A 20,785-nucleotide genomic window follows, 5' to 3' on the forward strand; every position below is an offset into this window, starting at 1 on the left:
GAAGAGTCAAAATTCTGCTGAGAGGTTACAGTGGGTTTGGGCAGGTAAGGGTTGCAGATGCTAGTACTAAGACATGCAACTTGGCATCACCCCTCTGAAGCGACACATTCACAGGGAGATTGTAGCCCTTGAAATTACATTGCTTTCTGCAGCACTGCAACTACACCACTGTAGTGTAAACACTTAGTACAGTCACTGAAAGAGGTTTTCCATCACTGTAGTAAATCCACCTCCTTGAGAGGCAGTAGCCAGGTGGAGAAAAGAATTCTTCCATTGACCTAGCAGCGTCTGTACCCAGGCTCAAGTTGGCTAAATTGCATCTCTCAGGGGGTATGGATTTTCCTCCACTTTTCAAAGCTATGTACAAAGGCACAGGCTTATGATCTTCATTTTACTGAAGGGGAAACTGAGGCACAGCACTGCTTGGCATTATGCAGGGTAGCAGCAGCATTAGGGCTCCTCACAGGAACAACACAAGGGTGACAAATCCCCTCCACCCACCACTGCTCCTGCTCAATCACTAGCTATGGCAGCTGCCAGTTCTACCCATTCTCGCTGCTAACCTTCCCTGCCCCCGAGCTGTGTAAAGCCCTGGCAACCCTGCAGAACAGCCCTTAAAGAGGAATGAGAGCCACCCCTCAATCTCACACCAGCCCCCAAGCCATTAAAACAGGTGGGCGTGGTCTAGGCTTTATAAAGACCAGGTGGGCGCGAACGGCTATGGAGTGGGCGTGGTTTGCGCTATATGTACAGGAGGCGGGGTCAACAGCTACTCTAGCCAGCCCTAGCAAAGTGCGCGGCGCTGCAGGTGTGGCCGCTATGGCCTACGGCTGTGGGCGCTGCGCGGTTTTCCTGCTTGGGGCGCTGGCCCTGGACGCGGCCGGGCTGGCGTTGGTGCTGGTGGGGTCGGTGGCGCAGCCGGCCCGGGCTGGGCGGCCGTACGGGGACTGCCTGGTGCTGTCCGGCGCGCTGCTGCTCTTCCTCTCGCTGCTCTGCTGGCTGCTGTGGTACGCGGGGAACCTGCGCGGGGTGCCGGCCTCCGAGCTGCCCCCCGGGGCCCGCAGCCCCGCGCCCGCGCCGCGCTCCAGCCTGCTCCGCCTGGCCAGTAAACTCTCGGAGCGCCTGTCCCAGCACCGCCCGCCGCTGCCCGGCCCTTCCCCGCCGGCCCCCGGGCCGCTGGAGCTTCGCCACCTGTGCGCCATGGAGAGCCCGGGGGCGCACGGGGACCGGCTGGTGTGAGAGTCCGCCCGCGGCGCCCGCAGAGGCAGGTAACCGCTAGTGCCCTCCGCTTGGCGCGCCCAGGGCAGGGCGAGCTCCCGGGTGAGGGACCGGGGCGCGGAGCTGGTGTCCGGTGCAGGAGCCCCGGGACGCAGGACTAGGTCCGCTGGCTCTGCACGGGGTGCAGCCTCTCTCCAGCGCAGGAGCGGTGCACAGGGCAGGGCGAGCCTGGAGCGCAGGCCTGGGGCCCCGGCTGGAGCCGCCAGGGGGCTCTATGGGGTGATGGCCGATGGCGGCTGGCTGCACAAACCACAGGGGCAGGACTCCAACCCAGGTGTCCTCCGAGCCCCTGCTCAGGCCGCTGGATGGACCCTGCTGCCCCTGAGGGTGAGCTTGCTGCGGAGAGAGCCGCAAAGGAGCCCCTAAGGTAATGTCTGTTTAACCCTTTGGTGAGCAGAAACTCTCTTGCACCTTATGCACCCACTGCCCAGTCCTTTGGCCAGCAGCTGGGAAAAGCTGCTTTTCTAAAGCCACCAATTCCTTGGCTGACTTGAACCAAACCAGCTGCTCCCCTCTGTGACATGTCCAGTAGCTGTACCCACAGCTGCATGTCTAGCATAGATGCCTCATTACTTTCTTCTGTGTCCAATCAATAGATGGCCCCTGGGTGACCAGATTGGATTGTGGCCTATGTAAACGGATATTGTTCAATTACTGCAGCAAGGGGATGGCTGTTTTAAGTAGCAAGCATTAGAGAGCATTTACTGAAGAGAGACAAGTACATCTGTACTGCAGGTCCAGTGCTTATGCCCATTTATTGCCAGTGCTTTCTAGCCACTGCTGTGGATGCTCTGGTGTGAGTCTCACTGTAAAATACGATTTACATTGATGCAGTGGGTTTGGCACCAGCAGAGCTTATGTGGGTTTGAAACAATCTGGAAAATGTTACAGCTCTGAATGAACTGGAGTATTTAATATGGTGGTGTATAAGCCTGTGGTGAGCTAGCCAGCTGCTCTTGCACACTGACCCAACTTGCCTTGAGTTGTACCTTAAGGGAAAACCCCGTGTTGTAACAAATTAGCTCTGTTGCTTTAGGTTGAAGGGATCTGTCACTGTTTTCCAGATCAGTCTTCAGTGAATTTCTTGGAGCGCAGCTAAACAGAGCTTCAGAAATAGCTCTTCCACTTTAAATTCACCCCCTACCTTATTCCCAAATAACTTGGGTGTGTAGCCAAGCCTGTAATGTTGTTCAAATCTCATGGGATTTCAGCCTAGAGAGGAAGGTGACTGCTTTGTAAAATCCTTGACAGTCAGCCTGGGGTGTAATGGGGACTTCTCTCACCTGCCTTCCAGCTGAGTGTTAATGCCTTTGGCTGGCATATGAATGGTGCTGATCTCTCACACAGCTGCTGGACTTCCCCTACCACCTTCCCTTCCCCCAAGGATTTGTATTGGCAGGGTGCAGGGGAATGGAAGAAAGCTCAATGGTGTTATAAAGCTGACACCAATTTGCAAAGTATTCTAAGTAGACTAGATCACAAGTTTTGAGATTGCTGCCTCCTCATCTACATAGGTTTTTGAAGCAACTGTCATGTTAATCAACTCCAGTTCTTTAAGGAACCCTTTCCTAGTTCCTCTTCCCTGATACACAAGACAGAAGTGGATTTAAAGCTTAATGTGTAAGCTCTTTTCCAGTTTGTGTCTTTAGAGGTAGATCTCATGAGCCATGCTATTCTGTTAGTTTTTCACTAGCCTGTTGGATGCTGTTGCCCACAAAGGGAGAATATAATCACTAATATAACACCAGCATCTCTTCCCTACTTGTTTGCCACCTTTAGAAATATTAAGAATGTCACTTTCTGGTCAAAGCTGTCCTTTTCCTGAAGGACCTATGGGGGTCAGAGCATGTGCTTTGTGCACACTCAGTTTAACGCTAGGTGTAGGCTGAATTTAACAGACTGTTAGTCACTGGAGTAAAATACACTTCCACAAGTTCTAAATAGTTTAACTAAACTTTTGTCCCTTGTTCAACATTCTAATGATTCTTGTGATGTCATAATCTTACTAATTCTCCAGTCAGTGGAATCTTCCAGGGCTGACCAGACTGAAATTTCTAGTGTTTTGAAAGCAGTTGTATGGGTCTATTATAGTGGAATAACCATCTCCCTCTAAGGGCTGGTCTAAGCTGGAAATTTACGCTGGCATAGCTACATCTCCTAGGTATGAAAAATCTACATGCCTGAGGGACATAGCTCTGCTGACCTAACACCAATCTCCATGGTGCTGGGTCACTCTAAAAATGTTTCTGTCCACTTAAGCCTAGTCTATACTAGAAAATTAGATCAGTTTAACTGTCAGCCAAGGGTGTAAAAATCCACACCCCTGAGCAGTTAAGGCAGCCAAAGTCCCAGTGTAGACAGCAGTAGGTTGACAGCTCTTCTGGTGACCTAGCACCTACCTCCTCTGGGGAGAGGTGGATCACTTATGCTGATGAGAGAATCCCTCTAGTCGATGTAGGTAGTGTCCACACTGGAGTGCTACTGCTGTAGTGGCTTAAGTATATACCTAGCTTAACGCTAATATTCATTCTTGCAATGAAACCCTCTGCATAGCAAGAATGCATTGTGGAGCTGGCCATACTCATGTACTGTTATACAGCTTTAAACTGGCCTCAACCAGGCACTCACCAGAGCTGGGACCCTGCAGCACTAGTGATTGGCCCAACTTAGTCTCTGCTCATCCTGCACTGTAGCATGTCCTTGGCATTCTGGCTAGATGTCAGACATGGAAAGTAGGAGTAGAGAGAATGGCTTCACACGCATCCAGCTTCTCCCTGCCTCAGCTGATGGCCAGTGATCTAGTCTCTAATATAGAAAATCTAAGAATTGCTAAAACACCACTTCTCACTGGTAAGGTCTGTGCAGATGCTATTTCTGATAATGATGGCTTCTTCTATATGTCCTGATGCCTTCAAACATTGAAGGAAGTAATACTTCAGTAGAGTCCTCTGAGTTACTAATGTGAACTCTGGGAGTGGATGAATGGAAACCAATAAAGTTGTACCTTTGCTTTTTAGAATACCTGGAAATATTGTCCTTGTGCATACTCACCACTTGGAATCCTGAGCTGGAAGAATCCTGAGCTGGAGTCGTCAAGCTGCATCCGGTGGAGGGCGCTCATTTTGCTAAGACTGTTCTGCCAAAGTGTTATACTTCGCAGGCTTTTAAAATGCAAGTCTGCCCAAATGTGATCGCTGACCTAGGACATGTGCTCTCACAATGGGGATCTCTCTTGAGACTGGTCAATGACTTCAGTATTGCATCTTCATTAAGAATTTTCACAAGCTGAGCCTTAAGTAAAGTGTATTTATATTTTGTATGCCATTATTTTTTATATTGCCCCAGTATGTATGGCACCCTCTGTGTACAACATTTGCCTCCTGTATGATGCATGAGACCCATGTTGAGACTTGCTCCTTTGAAGTAATATTCACCAATTCTTTTTATGCTGTCTTCCTAATGTTTACAGGTATTGGAGTTTAATTTTATGCGCAGCTCTTCCCATAAGAGAATGGGGGAACTTGAGGTTTTTAAATATATTAAAATTATATTTATTGAGAACATGATGGATAGTTTGAAATGTTCCAAAGAGCATTGTGTGAACTGGGGTCATGCAAAATGTTTTTCTAGATTTCATCCCTCGTGGATGGGAATGAGGGATGGGTTTTATGGAAAACAGTGTGTGGTAATATAATTACTGTCATAATGTATATAGGCTGAATTAACAGTGCGTGGAGAGAAACCTGCATTCAGGCAGTTAACTTCTGAGTGCATGACTCTGCCACCTTACCACTCCCTTAATGGAGATGGTTTTTAAATGTAGTTTTAAAACAGATTTTCCAAGGCTTAGAACTGTCAAAGGAGGGTAGATTTTTTTTTTTTCAGTGGATTAGCAAAGGCACCTCTCTGCCAAGTTTTAAGTTCCCTGCTCACCATCAAGGGAGTGGTAGTGTCTCAACAAAACAACTCCAAGAATCTCTTGAACACAAGTCAAACAATGGATTCTCTTCTCCTCCTCCCCTTCTCCCCCGCTTCTTTAAAATGGCTGACCTATGGCTGAAATGTCAAACACTCTGCCAAACTCCAGCTATTCAGGCTGGAGTTCTCCACAGCAGCCCCTTCGCCAAAGTTGTTAGCAGATGACTAGGCTCTTGCAGTGGAACGTACTAGGTAACCTGAGCCTGGGACAGGGCTGCCTGCTCCTCTAAGGAACAGGTACCCTGGTGAGGCTTGGGTGTCTATAGTGACCTCTCCAAACCTGTGCACTTCAGAGTAGCTGAGTAAAGACACATTAAGTGAAATAACAGAAAAGCAAATCAGAGGGAACTTTTTGTACCACCTGATCAGTGCTGGGGCTCCCCGTCCTCTGCTGGCTCTGGCAAGGGGCACTAGAAGTAATGCTGATGGGCTAGAAGGCAAAGGTGCAAAAACTCCCACTCTTTCTTTACTCTAGCTGTGGGGAGGAGAGGCAGGACAGGGCACAGCAGTATCAATTCACAGGCCTGAGAACAATTCCTAGAGCAGATTCTTTAGGAAAACCTCCAGTCTTGATTGAAAAATTGTCAGTGATGGAGAATCCACCAATGGTTAATTACTTACTGATAAAATGTACATCTTATTTCCATTCTGAATTTGTCCAGCTTGTTTCAGAACAGGGGATTGTTAGACCTTTCTCTGCTGGAGTGAAGAGTCCATTACTTCTTCTTTGCTCCTCATGTGGGTACTTATAAGCTAATCAAGCATTCTTCCTCAATGCCCAACCACACCACGAGTAAACTGGGGCTGCCTGTATCCTACCAGTGATCTTGGCTCCTTGCTGGCTGCCTCTGCTGTTCTGAGTCCAGTCCAAGCTCCTGAGACGTGGTTGCAGAGCCTAGCTCTCTCTGAGATCTTTCATGCTCCACCCCTGAGAATGGCAACTGCTGGCAGAGCACAGCTTACCCCTTAGAACAGCTGGGTGGAGGAGTCACTGGTGGGAAACTGCTTCCACCTTAGATTCAGGTCATGAGACTTGCCAGCAGCAGGCATAGGGCAGGGCCTGGCCTTCTGGTCAGGGCTGTGCCCTGGGCCTATGGGGAGCTGGATTCAATTTCTGCTGTTCCACTGACCTCCTGTGGGACCCTGGGCAGGGGCCTGGATTTCCAAAAGATTTAGGAGCTGGCAGATGCCTAGTTAGATTTTCAAATAAAGCCTTGGCTCCTTAATACACACACCTGCAGTCTTTGCTTCCCTTAGGTGTAAAGCGGGAGATTCTCCTGCACCTATTACAGGTGCTTTAGAAAAGCCCAGTATCTACAGCTTTAGGCATGTAAATACCTTTAAAAATCTGCCTCTTAGTCCTTCTGGAGCCTTCATGCTCAATGTGTGCAATAGAGGGGTTGTAAGGGTAAGAGTGTGGCATTCAGGGGCTACCCCCACGTTCCTAGATCAGTCTCTTCATCCAGGCTTTCCTTAGGGCCTAGGCAAGGCCCCTGGCTCCATTTGGGCTCTGAGTGGGAGGCTAGGCAGGAGGAGAGCTTGATGAACTGTGTCCCCTACGTATGGAGGAGTGTTGGCTACAAGGCTCCTGGGATCTAATGCAGCAAGGGATGAGGGTGAGGAGAGGGTGAAAGATCAGGAGCAATTTAATATTGAGTCATATTATTTCTCCTCTTAACCCCTTCCCTGCTGCCCCCCCAAAAAAAAGCTAAACATAGACAATGTCCAGACTGGGCACCAAGCAAAAGCATCAAGCCTGGCCCAGGCTGAGATGGCCTGGTAGGATGTAGTGAAAACTCACTGTCCAGGCAGTATCCTGTGTAACCTTTGATTTAAATATTTTCAGTTAATATTTTGAGTGGAAGTAATACCAATAACCAAATCAACTTCTTTAGGTTCTGACCTTTGGGGCAGTTACAGATAATTTACTGTAGGGGAGAACAAAGAGAGAGACACTGTGTGATGGAATCAAAGACTTTATTTCAAATAGAATAGTTGATTAAAGCAAATGGGAATTACAATACAACCATATGCTGCAATTCTACTCACATTCCAAGTTGAAGTAGTTCATGCAGGGGTGATTAGTCCCTGGATAAAAAGAACGGGTATGTAACCCTTTGTAATCCTTTCGCTAATGGTATGGTGATGGGGAAGGAGTGCACTAATCTAAGATTAGCATACTACCCTTTCTAGGATTGCTACTCTCCCAGACCAGTCCCATTTCAGCTGAGGCTCTAATTAAAACCAGTTAGAACCAAACACATTTACAATATGACCTGGGGTTCTGTCTAACTTGCCTCAAAGCTGTCTCGCTTGACTTCACCCACAATTTACCAGGCCTTGCTATTATCAAGCCTAAATGTAGGTCCTGAGACCTGGTCTCTACTTACTTTTCAGCACATTTCTATTTAACATAGACAAACATCAGTCCTTTTCGGCTACTTATCCCTGCTATGCAGGAAGTATGGTGTAGAGTCAAGGCTTTAGAAATACTCCCCATGTGTTTGGGCTGTGGGATGATGCTGGTGTTGGCTTGATACAGAAGGACTCCAACATATGCACCCACCTGTGTTTTGGTTTTTATTTTGTTTTCATGGCAGCCCTAGAGGGGGAACTTTTCAGCCAACATCCCCCAAAGCCCTGACCCTGGGATTGCAGGGGGAGGGGGAGAAATGCCATGAGCTCCCTGCTTTACGTGTGACCAGCCCTGGGTAAGTCTGTGTGCCTGAATCTGTTTCAGTAAAAGACAAAAGTCCCAGTGACATGGATGGAGGAAGAGATGGACCCAAATGAAGGTCCTGCTAATAACGTCCTCCAGAATTGATTTTAGTGCTAAACTTTTCACAGCATAAACCATCTCTCTAGGCAGACTAGGCACCTGTAGGTCCCATCTTGTGCTGTGTGCTAGACATCTGAAGGAAAGAACAGCCTCAAACTGGCTTTGCAGCCTCTTACCCTGCTAGGCGAGAATGTGCTGTTACTTTGTTTCCTGTGCAGGATGATGCTGGTCCGCTGAGCACAAAGTGATGCTGTCACTTCCATTTCCTGCTGTGAGCTCTGAAAGCCAGAGTGCACCCTAGAAGGAATAATACATGAGCACTGGGTAATCTAAAATCTCATCAGTTACACTTGAAAGCAGCTCTTCCCTCTGATAGGAAAATCAGTATTTACTGCTGCCATTAGAACATCCGAGGCAATGCAGCTTGCCTCAATTAATAACTGTTATGGCAATATCATTCCATATGCCAAGCAATCATCTGCTCAGCAATTCCGGACAGCAGCTGTGATTCAAAGGAACCCTGGTGCATTTAGATCTTTTAGCTACTGTCGGCTATTGGCAAAAGCCAGTGGGAGGGGAAGGATGCACACAGTGGTTTTATGTGTGTGATGGGTGTAGGAGATTGTCTCTCAAGACTTACAGCTAGGCAGATAAGGGAAAGTCATAAAAAATTGAAAATATTTAGCGTGTGTATATTCTGAGCAGTGCTGATAGTGACTCCTGTAGTTAAAAGAACGAGGAGTACTTGTGGCACCTTAGAGACTAACACATTTATTTGAGCATAAGCTTTCATGGGCTAAAACCCACTTCATCAGATGCATGCAGTGGAAAATACAGACTAACAAGGCTACCACTTTGAATCCTGTAGTTAAGTTACCCATCACTGTCCATTATAAGTCTCTGTTTTCAATTGATTATAACTTTGCCAAATTCAAACCATTTGGGCTGAAATTTCCCATGCCGGATGCCCACCTCAGTTGGACCCTGTCTGAGAATGAGGCTGGAGAAAATGTGATGTTGTGCCAGTGTTCAAAATAATTAAATTTCTTGCCATTGTTTCTAGTGCCCCCATGCTTTGGAGCAGGGACTGTCTCTGTCTCTCTCGGGGTGTGTGTGTGTGTGTGTGTGTGTGTGTGTGTGTGTGTGTGTGTGTGTGTGTGTGTGTGTGTGTACACACATACGTACACACACACGCATACAAGTGACTTTTGTGTCAAGGATTTGCCTTTTGCCATCCCTAGGATAACTTGGCCCAAATTTGGCCAAATTATAAACCTTTGAAAAAATCTCAGCTCACACATGCTTCATAGTGATTTGTTAGAGTTTGCACTGAGGTTCCATCTGCACTGAGCATGTGCCACCCCCTCAGCTCCTGTGTATGGACTGGACTATGCATGTGCCATCCCTATAATGCAACTGAGCATGCTCCATCCCAGGGCTGAGCTGTGCTCTCTTTGCAATTGCTACAGAGCTGAGAGCAGGGTTTTCTATGCCCCCTTTGCTGGCACCCAGGCATTGTGAAAGCCGAAAGCCACTGGACTCAGATGCAGAGGGGGAGGAATAGGGAGGCAGAGAAGAGACACAGGCAGGGGCGGCTCTAGGATTTCCGCCGCCCCAAGCACGGCAGCACGCCACGGGGGGCACTCTAGTGGTCGCCGGTCCCGCGGCTCCGGTGGACCTCCCGCAGACGCGCCTGTGGAGGGTCCGCTGGCCCCGTGGCTCTGGTGGACCTCCCGCAGGCATGCCTGCGGATGCTCCACTGAAGCCGCGGGACCAGCGGCCCCTCCACAGGCGCGTCTGCGGGAGGTCTGTCGGAGCCGCCTGCCGCCCTCCCACTGGGACTCCGCCCCAAGCGCGTGCTTGGCGCGCTGGGGTCTGGAGCCGGCCCTGGACACAGGGCAGGGGCTGAGGAACTAGGGGGAGTTAGACACAAGAGCTGGGAGGGGGAACAGAGCAGGAGCAGATGGCAGCAGAGGTGCAGGAGGCATGGAACATGGGAAGGAGTTGGGGCAAAGGAGGAGGGCAGAGCCAGAAGCAAGGGAGGCAGTGGTAGGACAAGCAGGAGTTGAGATGATCCCATCAGAGGCAGACAGGGATAGGAGCAGGGGGGGGACATTAAGAGCAGAATGGGAGGGGGCAGAAGAGGCTATAAACAGTAGAGCAGCATTCCTTTGCTGTCCAGAAAACAGCTGTGAAAAAACCTACTGGCAAAGTATGTGTCCCCATCACCCTCTAGTGATAGGTTCACATAAAAGGTAACAACCTTCTACTGCTACCAGTTACTCTGTTAGCTCAAGTGTTAGAGGACCATGGATCTGAAGATCCCAATTCTGCTGATGACCCAGGTGGAGACTCAATGTGGTTTTACAGGATGGAATTTTTGGGAGGTTTTTTCAATTTTTAAGTTTAAAAGTAAGAAATAGTTATAAAACAAAGTTACAAGAACATTATGAAGGTTGAAAAATCAAGACTTCAGAAGTTAGGAAAAGCCAGAGTTAAGGTTGCCCATGTAACCTTAATTCAGGCCCCTTATGCATATGTATGATGCAGCTGGAGCCATGTTCCAGTCACCTCCATGTTCCAGTCCCTTCAGTTCCATGATGCAGCCACCTCCATGTTCCAGTCCCTTCAGCTGCCTCTATGGTAAAGTCGTGACATCAAGCTTACCACAAAGCTGCGGATCTATAGACTAGAGCCACGCTTATAACACCTCTATTGTACGCAGTGAAACGTGGATTGAGGAAGACTGAAGAGCCGCAGATTGAGGTTTTCAATTCTTGTCATCTTCACCATGTGCTCCATATTAAGTGGTAGGACAAGATCAACTGTGAGGATTTTTGTCGCTGAACCCTGCAACTGCCCTCCTCAGCACTGGCTTGGGTTCAGCAGCTTTCTTGGCACGAACGTATGATTAGGATGGAAGGCCAATGAATTACAAAGCATGTTTCTCAAGGAACGCAGCCACACGGCCACCAATCACGTGGTCACCCAAAGCTAGGGTGGTGCAGTAAGGCCATTAGTGATTCTCACAGACACATCCAGCCAGACCATCTTTAGGACCTAGCCGGAGCTCCATCGAGGTGACACTTGATCTTCAAGGAGGCTACGTCCCTTTGGGCTTTGCTTTGGTGATGTGACGACAATACAGTTTTTAATTACATAATCACCATGCCCCCCTCCCCAGCAGACCTTTCCTCATTCAGTGCACAGGGAGGACAGTGCTCCCTGAATAAGCAGCGACTGAATATTTTATTTTCTCCTTGTCAGTCATTATTCACTGCACACCATCCAAACCCTGCTCTGAACACAGGGCTAGTCATTTCCTCCTGGGCTTTTCTCTGGCACTAATCACCATAGTACTGCATGCATCAAAACATTGCTGAATTTAGCCCCCCAGGGAGATGAGGGGGTGGTATCATCCCCATTTTACAGATGCAGCACTGGGGCACAGGGAAATTCATGTAGGGAACATACGCTAATTTGAGGGGCCCAATGTGAGATGCCTAGGGCCTGGTTTTTCAGAGCACTTAGCATTTGGTAGCACTATGTGTGTTCAAAGCTCTGCTCCCACTGACTGCAGTTGCACCGTGAGAGCTCATCATTTCTGCAAGTTGGACCCCACGTGCCTCAAGTTGGGCACCCAGAAAATGAGGATCACCCAACTGGTGTGAAAAATTTGGTTTCAGTGAGTTGTCCAGTGCAACAGAGGAACTCTGTGGCAGAGGCAGGGATAAAATCCCCTCCCCCAGGGCAACATTCAATTGCCTTAACCATGAGACCATCTTTTTCTTCCTGCAATCCCCTGCCTCATTTACTGCACACCTCCCAACTTCTCCAACAAATGCAGCCGGGGACCTGCAGACAACAGCCTCCTTGGCCGCCCATCCCCAGAGCACCGCCCATTCTGTGCACTGAGTGAGGCAGGGATCTGATGGAAAAATAGCATGTGACCACGTAATTCAAGACTGTATCCCAGTAGTTTGCAACATGTTTTCATTTGCGGACCCCTACAAAATTTCAAATGGAGGTGCAGATCCCTTTAGAAATCTTAGATATGGGGGTCCTCAGGGCACAGGTTGAAAACTATTGTTCTATGCTAACAACAACCTTCTGTGGACCCCTTAAACATAGTTTGCAGACCCCCAGAGGTCCGCAGATCACAGGTTGAAAACCACGGCTGTATCCTAATGAACCACACAAGGGAGGGCAAACTAACGTTGGATGGGCAACCCGAATACTGGCATTTCCTACATTTTGAGTGATTGACTGTAAAACCTTAATAACATTCCTTTAACACATAACATCCAAAAAAACCCGTACATCTACAATCAGCCTTGCCAGTCTGTTCTGTAGATGTACCTGCCCAGACACAAAATCTCCTCCTACCTCGATGACAGGGAAAGCATTTGTACTTGCCTTGCCCAATTGCGAAGGCAAGGAGAATTTAACATGGCTGATTACATTACATGCACGGGGGGAGCTGGCTGGCTAGCTATCCAGCGGGATCCAACGGTTGTGACTTATGATGCACTACTCTAACTGCCATCAGTGTGAATAAAAATGGTAGCCTGCTTCCATGTGTATTGCAATTTAGTTTTATAACATGCATCCTAACATTCCATGGCCCATCTGGATACAGAGCCCACCATATCTCCTAACCCCACACACATCCTGGCTACCAGAACTCATGGCCATTGGTTCCAGAGCCCCAGCTTGCCGAGTGATGATCTCAAAGAGACACATCACTCTGCTGCTGGTCATAATGAGACTCATCTATACAGGCCGTCAGCTTCTGTCACAAACTGCTGAGCCCTTAAGTGCTGCTTCTGTGTTTTATCAGCAGAGGGCAGTGATGTGGTTACGCTCCAGCCAGCACATTGTGGGTTAGCATGTGCTGAGCTGGGGCAATTGCAATCTGTGGGTTGTGCAGACCCCTTAGGATTTTGTCGAGGAGATGCAGGAGACAGGGGGGAGGGATAGCAAGCTCAGTGGTTTGAGCATTGACCTGTTCAACCCAGGGTTATGAGTTCAATCCTTGAGGGGGCCATTTAGGGAACCGGGATAAAAATCTGTCTGGGGATTGGTCCTGCTTTGAGCAGGAGGTTAGACTAGATGACCTCCTGAGGTCCCTTCTAACCCTGATATTCTATGATTCCTACCCTTGCCTTCATTAGACTCACCCCTTCACCATAGCACTCCCCACAGACCCAGTGCAGATGAGAATCCATCCCTGGGCTCAACAGTAGTCAGCCACAGCTAAGCACAGAAGAGGGAGAAGTGGCTGGCCTCTTGAGCTGTTCTCACAAGAGAGGGGGGGGCATTATAATCTCCTCTAGGTAGGTTCTTCTCCTGTGCCCATCACCATGGCATCTGAGCACCTTCCAGAGATTCCTTAAGCAATACAACCAGCATCTGTTGCATGGTTCCTTTCTCTGGTTCATCTCCCCAGGGTGGGAAGTCATGATGGAGGAGAGGTATTTTTAAAATGCTAGGAGCTTTTATTAGCTCGGGCAGTTTGAAGAAGAGTGCTTTGCGCTGGGAGCAGTGCAGGGTGAGACAGTTCTTAGCCCCTGCAGCGGTGAGTCCCACAGGTTCAATCCAACCTCTGAGAATGCTCTGTCCCCTGCACCAAGCCTCTGCCCCTTCAAGATGAACAATTCCTTGTGCTGGAGGAGTGGACATGACAACTGCAGTCCTGATCCCTGTTTACAGGGAGATCTGTTAGATATCGTGGGCCAAGCTTGTTAGGGGCCGTGAAGATAAGCACCAAGATCTTGGATTTGACCCGGTATTTTATGGGAAGTCAGTTTCGGGAGCAGAGGGCATGTACAGAGCTGATGCTGCAGAGCTGGGTGCTCCTGCATCCCAGTGACCAGACACTGCAGAGGTGTAAATAGCTAGGGCGACATGGAGGGCAATGCAGATGGGCTAAAGGGCTGGATTCCAGTGCTTCCAGCTGAACCCGACAGCAACCATTACAAAGTGGAAAAGCACTGCTCCCCCCTAAGAGTCCCAGGTGTCCCCTGTCTTGGAGTCTGGCGCCACAGTGGCTGAACCCTCTCACCCCAAGGAGCCAATAAATTCCCCATTAGACATTTCAACTGGGATTTTCAAAGGAGCCTTTGGGAATTTAGGTACCTAAATTCTACTGAATAGGATTCGGGGCGCCTCCCTCCTGCAGCCTCCTTTAAAAATCCCAGCATTCATTGCTGATAGACACACTGAAGCCATCCACCCAGTGCACCTACTCCGAGTGACTGGCTGGCTCTGAACTAGAGATAAATGCGTAATAACAGTGCTCAGCTCTTACATAGATAGCACTCAGACTGAAAGCACTTTACAAAGGAGGGCTGTATTATTATTCCCATTTTACAGATGGGGAAACTAAGGCACAGGGTGGCCAACTGACTGTGCAAGGTCACCCAGCAGGCCAGTGGCTGAGCCAGGAATAGACCCTAGCTCGCCTGCACCCTAGGCCCGTGGCCGTGGATGCTCCACTAGGCAACCCCACCTCTAGTAAATACTAATCCTAGCAAATTCTCCTTTGCCTCCCTACCTGAGCTGCAATATAACATTCTTCCTTTCTGAGGACTGGGTGGGAGGCTGATTTTTTTTTTTCAAATTAAACTCTATGTTTCAAACAATCACTCTGAATTCTCTCTCCATACTGTGCTCTCTGGAGAGACACGGGAAAGAAAAGCCACTCTGGGGGTTCTGTCTTAACTACATGAAAGTCTGCAGTTAAATAAATATTTACGAGCTCATCCTAGCCAAAGATATTGCCATGTAGCTTTCATTTGCCTGATCACATTCTTGCTCTGCCAGACTAATATGTAACCCAGGGAAGGAACATTCACTGTTTCCTTTGAAAAACTGGTTCCCTCTTGCCACATTTTTCTGCAAACCTGTTCTGGGCCAGCTCGGAGAGAGAGTGTTTTCCACTACCATCTCCTTTCCAGGAGTGTCAGAGACAGAGAGATGCAGGCAGAGTGCTTCCCTCTATTTAATTTATTTATTTTTAATATTCTTGTTTTGTTCCATAACAAAGTGCAGCTGGTTGCACAGTTTCAATCCTTAAGTGGCGTTGAGTGAAGATCTGGAACCCTCAGGATTCATTTCTAAGCACGTAAGCAATTTTATTCAGACCTTCGTATTTCTTTTATCGCTACCGCTGTCAACACATTGCTCCCCTTTTCTTTGCTTCTCAAATGCTCCTGAATGAAAGCTCTCCCTCCCATAGTAAATCAAAGGCGGAAACCTCCTCCATGCATTATTATATGCTGGATTCCCGAAATCCAATGCCAGGGTTGGCTCCTTGAAACACTTGGTTCACTAAAAGCAACTGATGGAACATTCTGCTTCTGATGCAACTGTAACACTCGGATTGCTATTGTTTCTGTTGGATCCTGAAGTTGTGTCTGTGGCAGTAATTATGATACAAAGGAGCCCTTTGCCAATCTGCTGGGCACAAAGTCCTTGCCAATTTCATCCCCACCCTCTGCCACAAATATCTGTCCTGGCCCCCTAATTCTGGGTCCATCTAAGCAGCCACAGTTTGGACAGCCATGGAGTTTGCATCCTCTGCCGTGCAACGCATAGCTGGTTGTATCCAGAAAGGGCCAGACCATGTAAGATTTTGAAATCTTTGACTCTCCAGAGTCAAAGGGCCTGATTCTGAGCTCACACACGCTGAGTTTACACCTGTCTAACCACACTGGCTGGCCATGTGGACAGGTTCTGAGATGCCTTGTGGGAGGGGATGCTGAGTTCCAGAAGCCTCTTTTCTTCCAGGAACTGTCAAAACCTGTCCCCTACCCGGGCAGCATTGTACTGACAGGGATGCGACTTGGAGGGTGTTTGTCTTAGAAAGGGAAAGAGGACAGATGAGTTAAGCCCTTATCCCTTCCTTCTCTGTGCTTGTGGACTAGCTCGTACCCAAGAAGATGAGTCATCCCGGCTTCCTTGTCGGTGGCTGTAAGGACAAAAGAAGGCCTGGGCTTGTGGAGAACACTGAGCGCCTTCTTTGACTGATTTTGAGAAGAGACTACTGGCCCTTCGGCTGAGCCATTGCCTTGTCTACAAGCACCCCAGGAAGCCTGTCCCCGTGATCAAGGACAGGAGCAGCATTGCTGGGGCATTGTCTTCCCATGGCCTTTGTGAAACGAGACCGAGGGCAATGGATCGTGCTGAGGAGTGAACGGTGTCAAGGAATGTGCCTGCCACAAAAGACGTCTCCATGGCTCCCTTTCTGCTCTACAACAAAAGCTGTTTGACTTGGGCTGAGCATGCTCGACCGTTGGCCTCGGCCACTGCTGCCCTCGGCAAGGGAGAGGCGTCTACCACTCTATGCGTAGCTGCAGCTGATGACTCGGCGTTCTTAAGAAAGCTTCAGCTGAGCAGCCTGTACCATCCTGGGGGACAAAGTCCCCCGCCATGAGGATAACTGGCTCTTTGCCAGGGATGCCACAGGTGTTTCTCCGTTTGAGAGCTGATCCAGGAATCCCTTGCTTTTATGGGGCTCTACAAACAGAGCCAGGTTTCCTGGCTTCTTGCTGTTGGCTGGATCCTCCCATTGTGCTCCGACTGCAGAGGCACAACGCCCCATCTCCCCCTCTGCGGGGAACCACCTTCCCAGGGATCCCAGATACATCCTTGAATTCAGGGAAGTTCTGGTCTGGATCTAAGCTTTGTGACTCCAGCCCATCTCAGCCACGGGCTGAATCAAGACCAAGGCTCCGGGGAGCCTGCTCCATACTCTGAAACTACTAAAATCTGGACTACAGCTGAACTCCATGGTTCAGTCCCATCATAACTCCAGTCTCCAGGGTTTCTTCCATCCCTGCCCATCCTAAATCCTGTGTGCTGTGTCGGCCATTATGATTTTGGAAAACATGATTCATCTGAGCATGTGTGTATGGGAGTAACTCATGGATTGAGGTTCCAGGCAATAAATGGCCACATGATGCTGATATCCAATATAGTCCCGGGTAACACGGGCATGTGAAAAGGACAGACACATACTTGCGTCTTCTGGTTCTTGTTTGATCTGGACATGCAGACTCTTGATCTCAAGGCTTCTTCAGCTTGTCTATTGGATTAGGATGAAGGCATCCCTGAAATTCAGGAAACAAACTGAAAGGAGTTGCAATGGCCAGATGAAACAAGAACTAGAGACAAATATGGAAGTGGTGGGGGCACAAGAGAAAAAAATGCTCCTTCCCTGCTAAAAGGACCTTCCAGATTCATTGGGAATTAATGAGGGAGGGCTGCACCACAGTTACAATTAAATCATTTAATGGTTTGCTCCATAGCAAAATGCAGCTGCTTACACAACTGGAATTCCTTAACTGGTGGGTGAGAGTGAAGGTCTGGAAACCTCCATTTCCCTTCGCCTTTCCAGTTGCTAAATCAATGTAAACCATTTAATGAATAAGAAGGTGAAACGTGTTCAGAACAATACTCTTGAAGACACTGACACATTCCTAATTAGTTTGGGAATCTTCAAATAAAACTACAAATTGGCCACCGGAGTCATACTTAGAAACCATATTTAATAATTAAATGTATTTTATTATTATTTATTATTCTCTGTGGGAGCAAAGGAAGTCATATGGTGGTAAGGGCCTGACTCGGGCAACTTCATGCACAAACAAGGCTATGCAGCTTAAAAGGTACCTAAAGTCAGCGTCAACTGACCTGCCGGAACTGTGCCCTCTCCAAACAATAAACAGACTGAAAACTTTCAAGCAGGTCGCATCCTGGACATCTTTAGAAGGGCCTGATTCCCCCCACACCCCACAACATTTAGCACAAAGGGTCAATGGTCTAAAGTTTGAAGGGTGCTGAGTGCCCAGTTATGACTGAAGGCTGCATTGTGGTTTGTTTTGCTGAGCGCCTGAAAGTGCAAATTATGCTAAATGTTCTCCATATGTCGTACATATCAGTGTTTCCACAAAATGCCGAAAAGAAAGTGGGTGGGATCATTCATTCCCTTCAACCCAGCTGCTTGTAAATACTGCAGGAAGAGTTTTGTTGTGGCTGGGGAACAGCTGTTCTCTGTACTCATGCATGAAGGGAAAATGTGCGTCCATTCCTCAATGGGCAAGGAGAGCAAACAACAGATGGCACAGAGAAGGCCGAAGTGTTTAACGCCTTTTTTGCTTCAGTCTTTACTAAAAAAGTTATTTGTGACCAGATACTTAACACAATCAGTATTAATAATAAGGGGGAAGGAACGCCTGCCAAAATAGGGAAATAACACCTTAAAGAATATTTAAATAGGGTAGATATATCTGAGTCAGCAGGGCCTGATGAAGTTAACCCTAGAGTTCTTAAGGAACTAGCCAAAGCAATCTCTGAACCATTAGCAACTATCTTTGAGAACTCCTGGAGTGAGTGAGGTGAGGTGAGATTATAGTGGATCACAAGCTGAATATGAGGTAACAATGGGATGCAGTTGTGAAAAAGGTAAATATTTCGGTGTGCATTAACAGGAGTGTAATTGTTCTGCTCTATTCAGCACCAGTCAGGGCTCATCTGGAGAACTGTGTCCAGTTTGGGGCACCATCCTTTCAGAAAGATGTGGACAAATTGCAGAGTCCAGAGGAGAGAGAAGTTTAGAAAACCTGACCTATGAGAAAAGGTTGCAAGAATTGGACATGTTTGGACTAGAGGAGAGAAGACTGAGGGGGACCCGATAACAGTCTTCAGATATGTAGAAGGTTGTCAAACAGAGGAGGGTGATCAATTGTTCCATGTCCTCTGAGGGTAGGGCAAGAAGGAATCAGCTTAATTTGCAACAAGTGAGATATTTCGGTTGGATATCAAAGAAAAACTTCCTAACTCTAAGAATAGTTCAGCTCTGGAACAGGTGACCTAGGGAGGTTGTGAAATCCCCATCACTAGAGGTTTTTAAAATCAGGTTAGACAAGTACCTGTCTGGGACAGCCTACGTTGACTTGGCCCTGCCTTACTGCAGGAGGCCGGACTAAGTGACATTTCAAGATCCCATCCAGCCCTACATTTCTATGATTCGGTGAACAATAGAATCTGTTATTTATTTATTGTTCATCATATTTATTCTTTATTCACCTACTTTAAAAGGTTTCATCAGCCAGTCAGGGAGCAGAAAGAACACCATGTGACTGAGATGGCTGGTCTCCTGCCACCATTGGTGAATAGCAAATAGTCGACAGAATGGTTCTCAAGCAACCCATGGAAGTTGTTTGCAGGCACTGTTTGCTGGCTAAGGGGGAACAGTGAATATTGTGTTAACATCAGGATATGATTGGGAGTAACTCGCTAACAGAACAAAGGGCAGGGGGTGTCACATCATTGCTTTGCCAGTCCAGCCCGTTTGCTCTGGGCAACTCTAACTTTTGCTGGCCTTTAGTACCTTAGTCTTTTATAGAGAACTGGCTGAAATTTTTCATCCCAAACTTTTTTTTGCCAAAAAAGCAGCTTCAGGTTGACTGAAACGTCGCAAATCCATGCTGAATTTGCCAAATTCTTTCGGGCGACAAAATACCTAAAACTAAAACAAAAAATCCAAACCCCAAAATGTCATGTTTTGACATTTTCTATTTGAAACAGCTTTTTAATTTGAAATTTCTTTCAATTTTATTTCTTAGAAAGGTTAAAAAATTCAACCGCTGTCCAACCATTTCATCCAACCCAAACTGTTTTTTTGTTGTGGGTTGTTTTTTTTTTGTTTGGTTTTGGTTTTGGTTTTTTTTTTTTTACATTTCACTTTGCCAAACATCAACAAATGTTCATTACGGGTCGAGCGGAAGCAAATTTGTTTTCTGGTGTTTCAGCCTGGCCAGCAAACCAAAACCGGTTCTTTGCAAAGCTCTAGCCTGGTAGCGTTTGATGTAGCAACTCCGTTCTGTCGCTAGCATCTCTCGGCATCACACAGAGACTAACCCACCCTCCTCCCACCCCACTGTCACCTCATCCCTTACCGACAATCACACTCCTCCTGCCTCGCCTCCTCAACTCCCTTTATCCCCACCCTGTGCCTCTCCTCTCCTTTCCCACTGCCCTGTTATCACAGGTGGGCCCACAGGCAGCTCTCCTGCAGGCTGGCTCCTTTTGCTCTGCCATCCCCTTGCCAGCATCTGGAGTCGCTGCATGGAAGCCACGCTCTGGGCTTCCTGTGTCCATGGCAATATGAGATGCGATGCCCCACAGTATGGGTGTGCTCAATGCATAGGGCAGCAGGGAGAAGGGCCATGGATGCTGGCCCAACCTGGCAGCTAGACATTTACATGGTGACCTTGGCACCTGCAGCTGGCTGGGCCCTCACCCGGTGCCTGCAGTCAGTTGTCAGTACAAAGCTGAGGCGTAGATTAAGGGCTGGGCTGAGGGCCCATGGTGTAACTGTGCAAACGCCCTGGCCCAGGCAGGCATTGAGTGCTCCATTCCCATCACTGTTGACACTCGGCAGGGATCTATTTGCTTCTTTGCTTGCAAAATACAAAACCACTTGTGCAGCCCCCTACTCCACATGGCAGCAGCAGAGCTGTGCGGGGAGGCCCTGCCCCTGGAGCCCTGACTGGCTGGGGATGGGCTGAGAACGGAGCTGGCAGGAGATCCCAGCCCTGCTTGCTGCAGCTCCCCATTGGAGGAGGGGGTTGCCCCTCAGGAGTGGCTGCATTGGCTGGGTATATGCTGCTGAGGCTAGGCTGCAGCTGGCTTAAGGGGCCCTGAGCTCAGGCCTGGGGGCAGACTCAGGGTGCGCCGCACACA

The 20,785-nt window shown here is 48.3% G+C and overlaps 1 protein-coding gene across 2 annotated transcripts; it reads left to right on the forward strand.

Annotated features, from left to right (window-relative positions):
* The first annotated feature begins 746 nt into the window (after positions 1 to 746).
* Positions 747 to 6,187, forward strand: TMEM238L (transmembrane protein 238 like). 2 transcript variants are annotated; one of them, XM_044983399.1, is made up of 2 exons: positions 747 to 1,268; positions 4,296 to 6,187. In XM_044983399.1, exon 1 carries the CDS (start codon positions 820 to 822, stop codon positions 1,237 to 1,239), a length of 420 nt encoding a protein of 139 aa, XP_044839334.1. In that variant the 5' UTR covers positions 747 to 819; the 3' UTR covers positions 1,240 to 1,268; positions 4,296 to 6,187. The 2 variants fall into 2 exon arrangements, with proteins under 2 accessions (XP_044839334.1, XP_044839335.1); XM_044983400.1 differs by having other exon boundaries at positions 747 to 1,264.
* The last annotated feature ends 14,598 nt before the right edge of the window (positions 6,188 to 20,785 follow it).

Source organism: Mauremys mutica, chromosome 12 (assembly GCF_020497125.1).
Source record: "Mauremys mutica isolate MM-2020 ecotype Southern chromosome 12, ASM2049712v1, whole genome shotgun sequence".
Classification (NCBI taxonomy): Eukaryota; Metazoa; Chordata; order Testudines; family Geoemydidae; genus Mauremys; species Mauremys mutica.

What these genes read in the sequence shown, in the direction of transcription:
- TMEM238L (XM_044983399.1), top strand. Translation starts at nt 820, where the DNA reads ATGGCCTACGGCTGTGGGCGCTGCGCGGTTTTCCTGCTTGGGGCGCTG.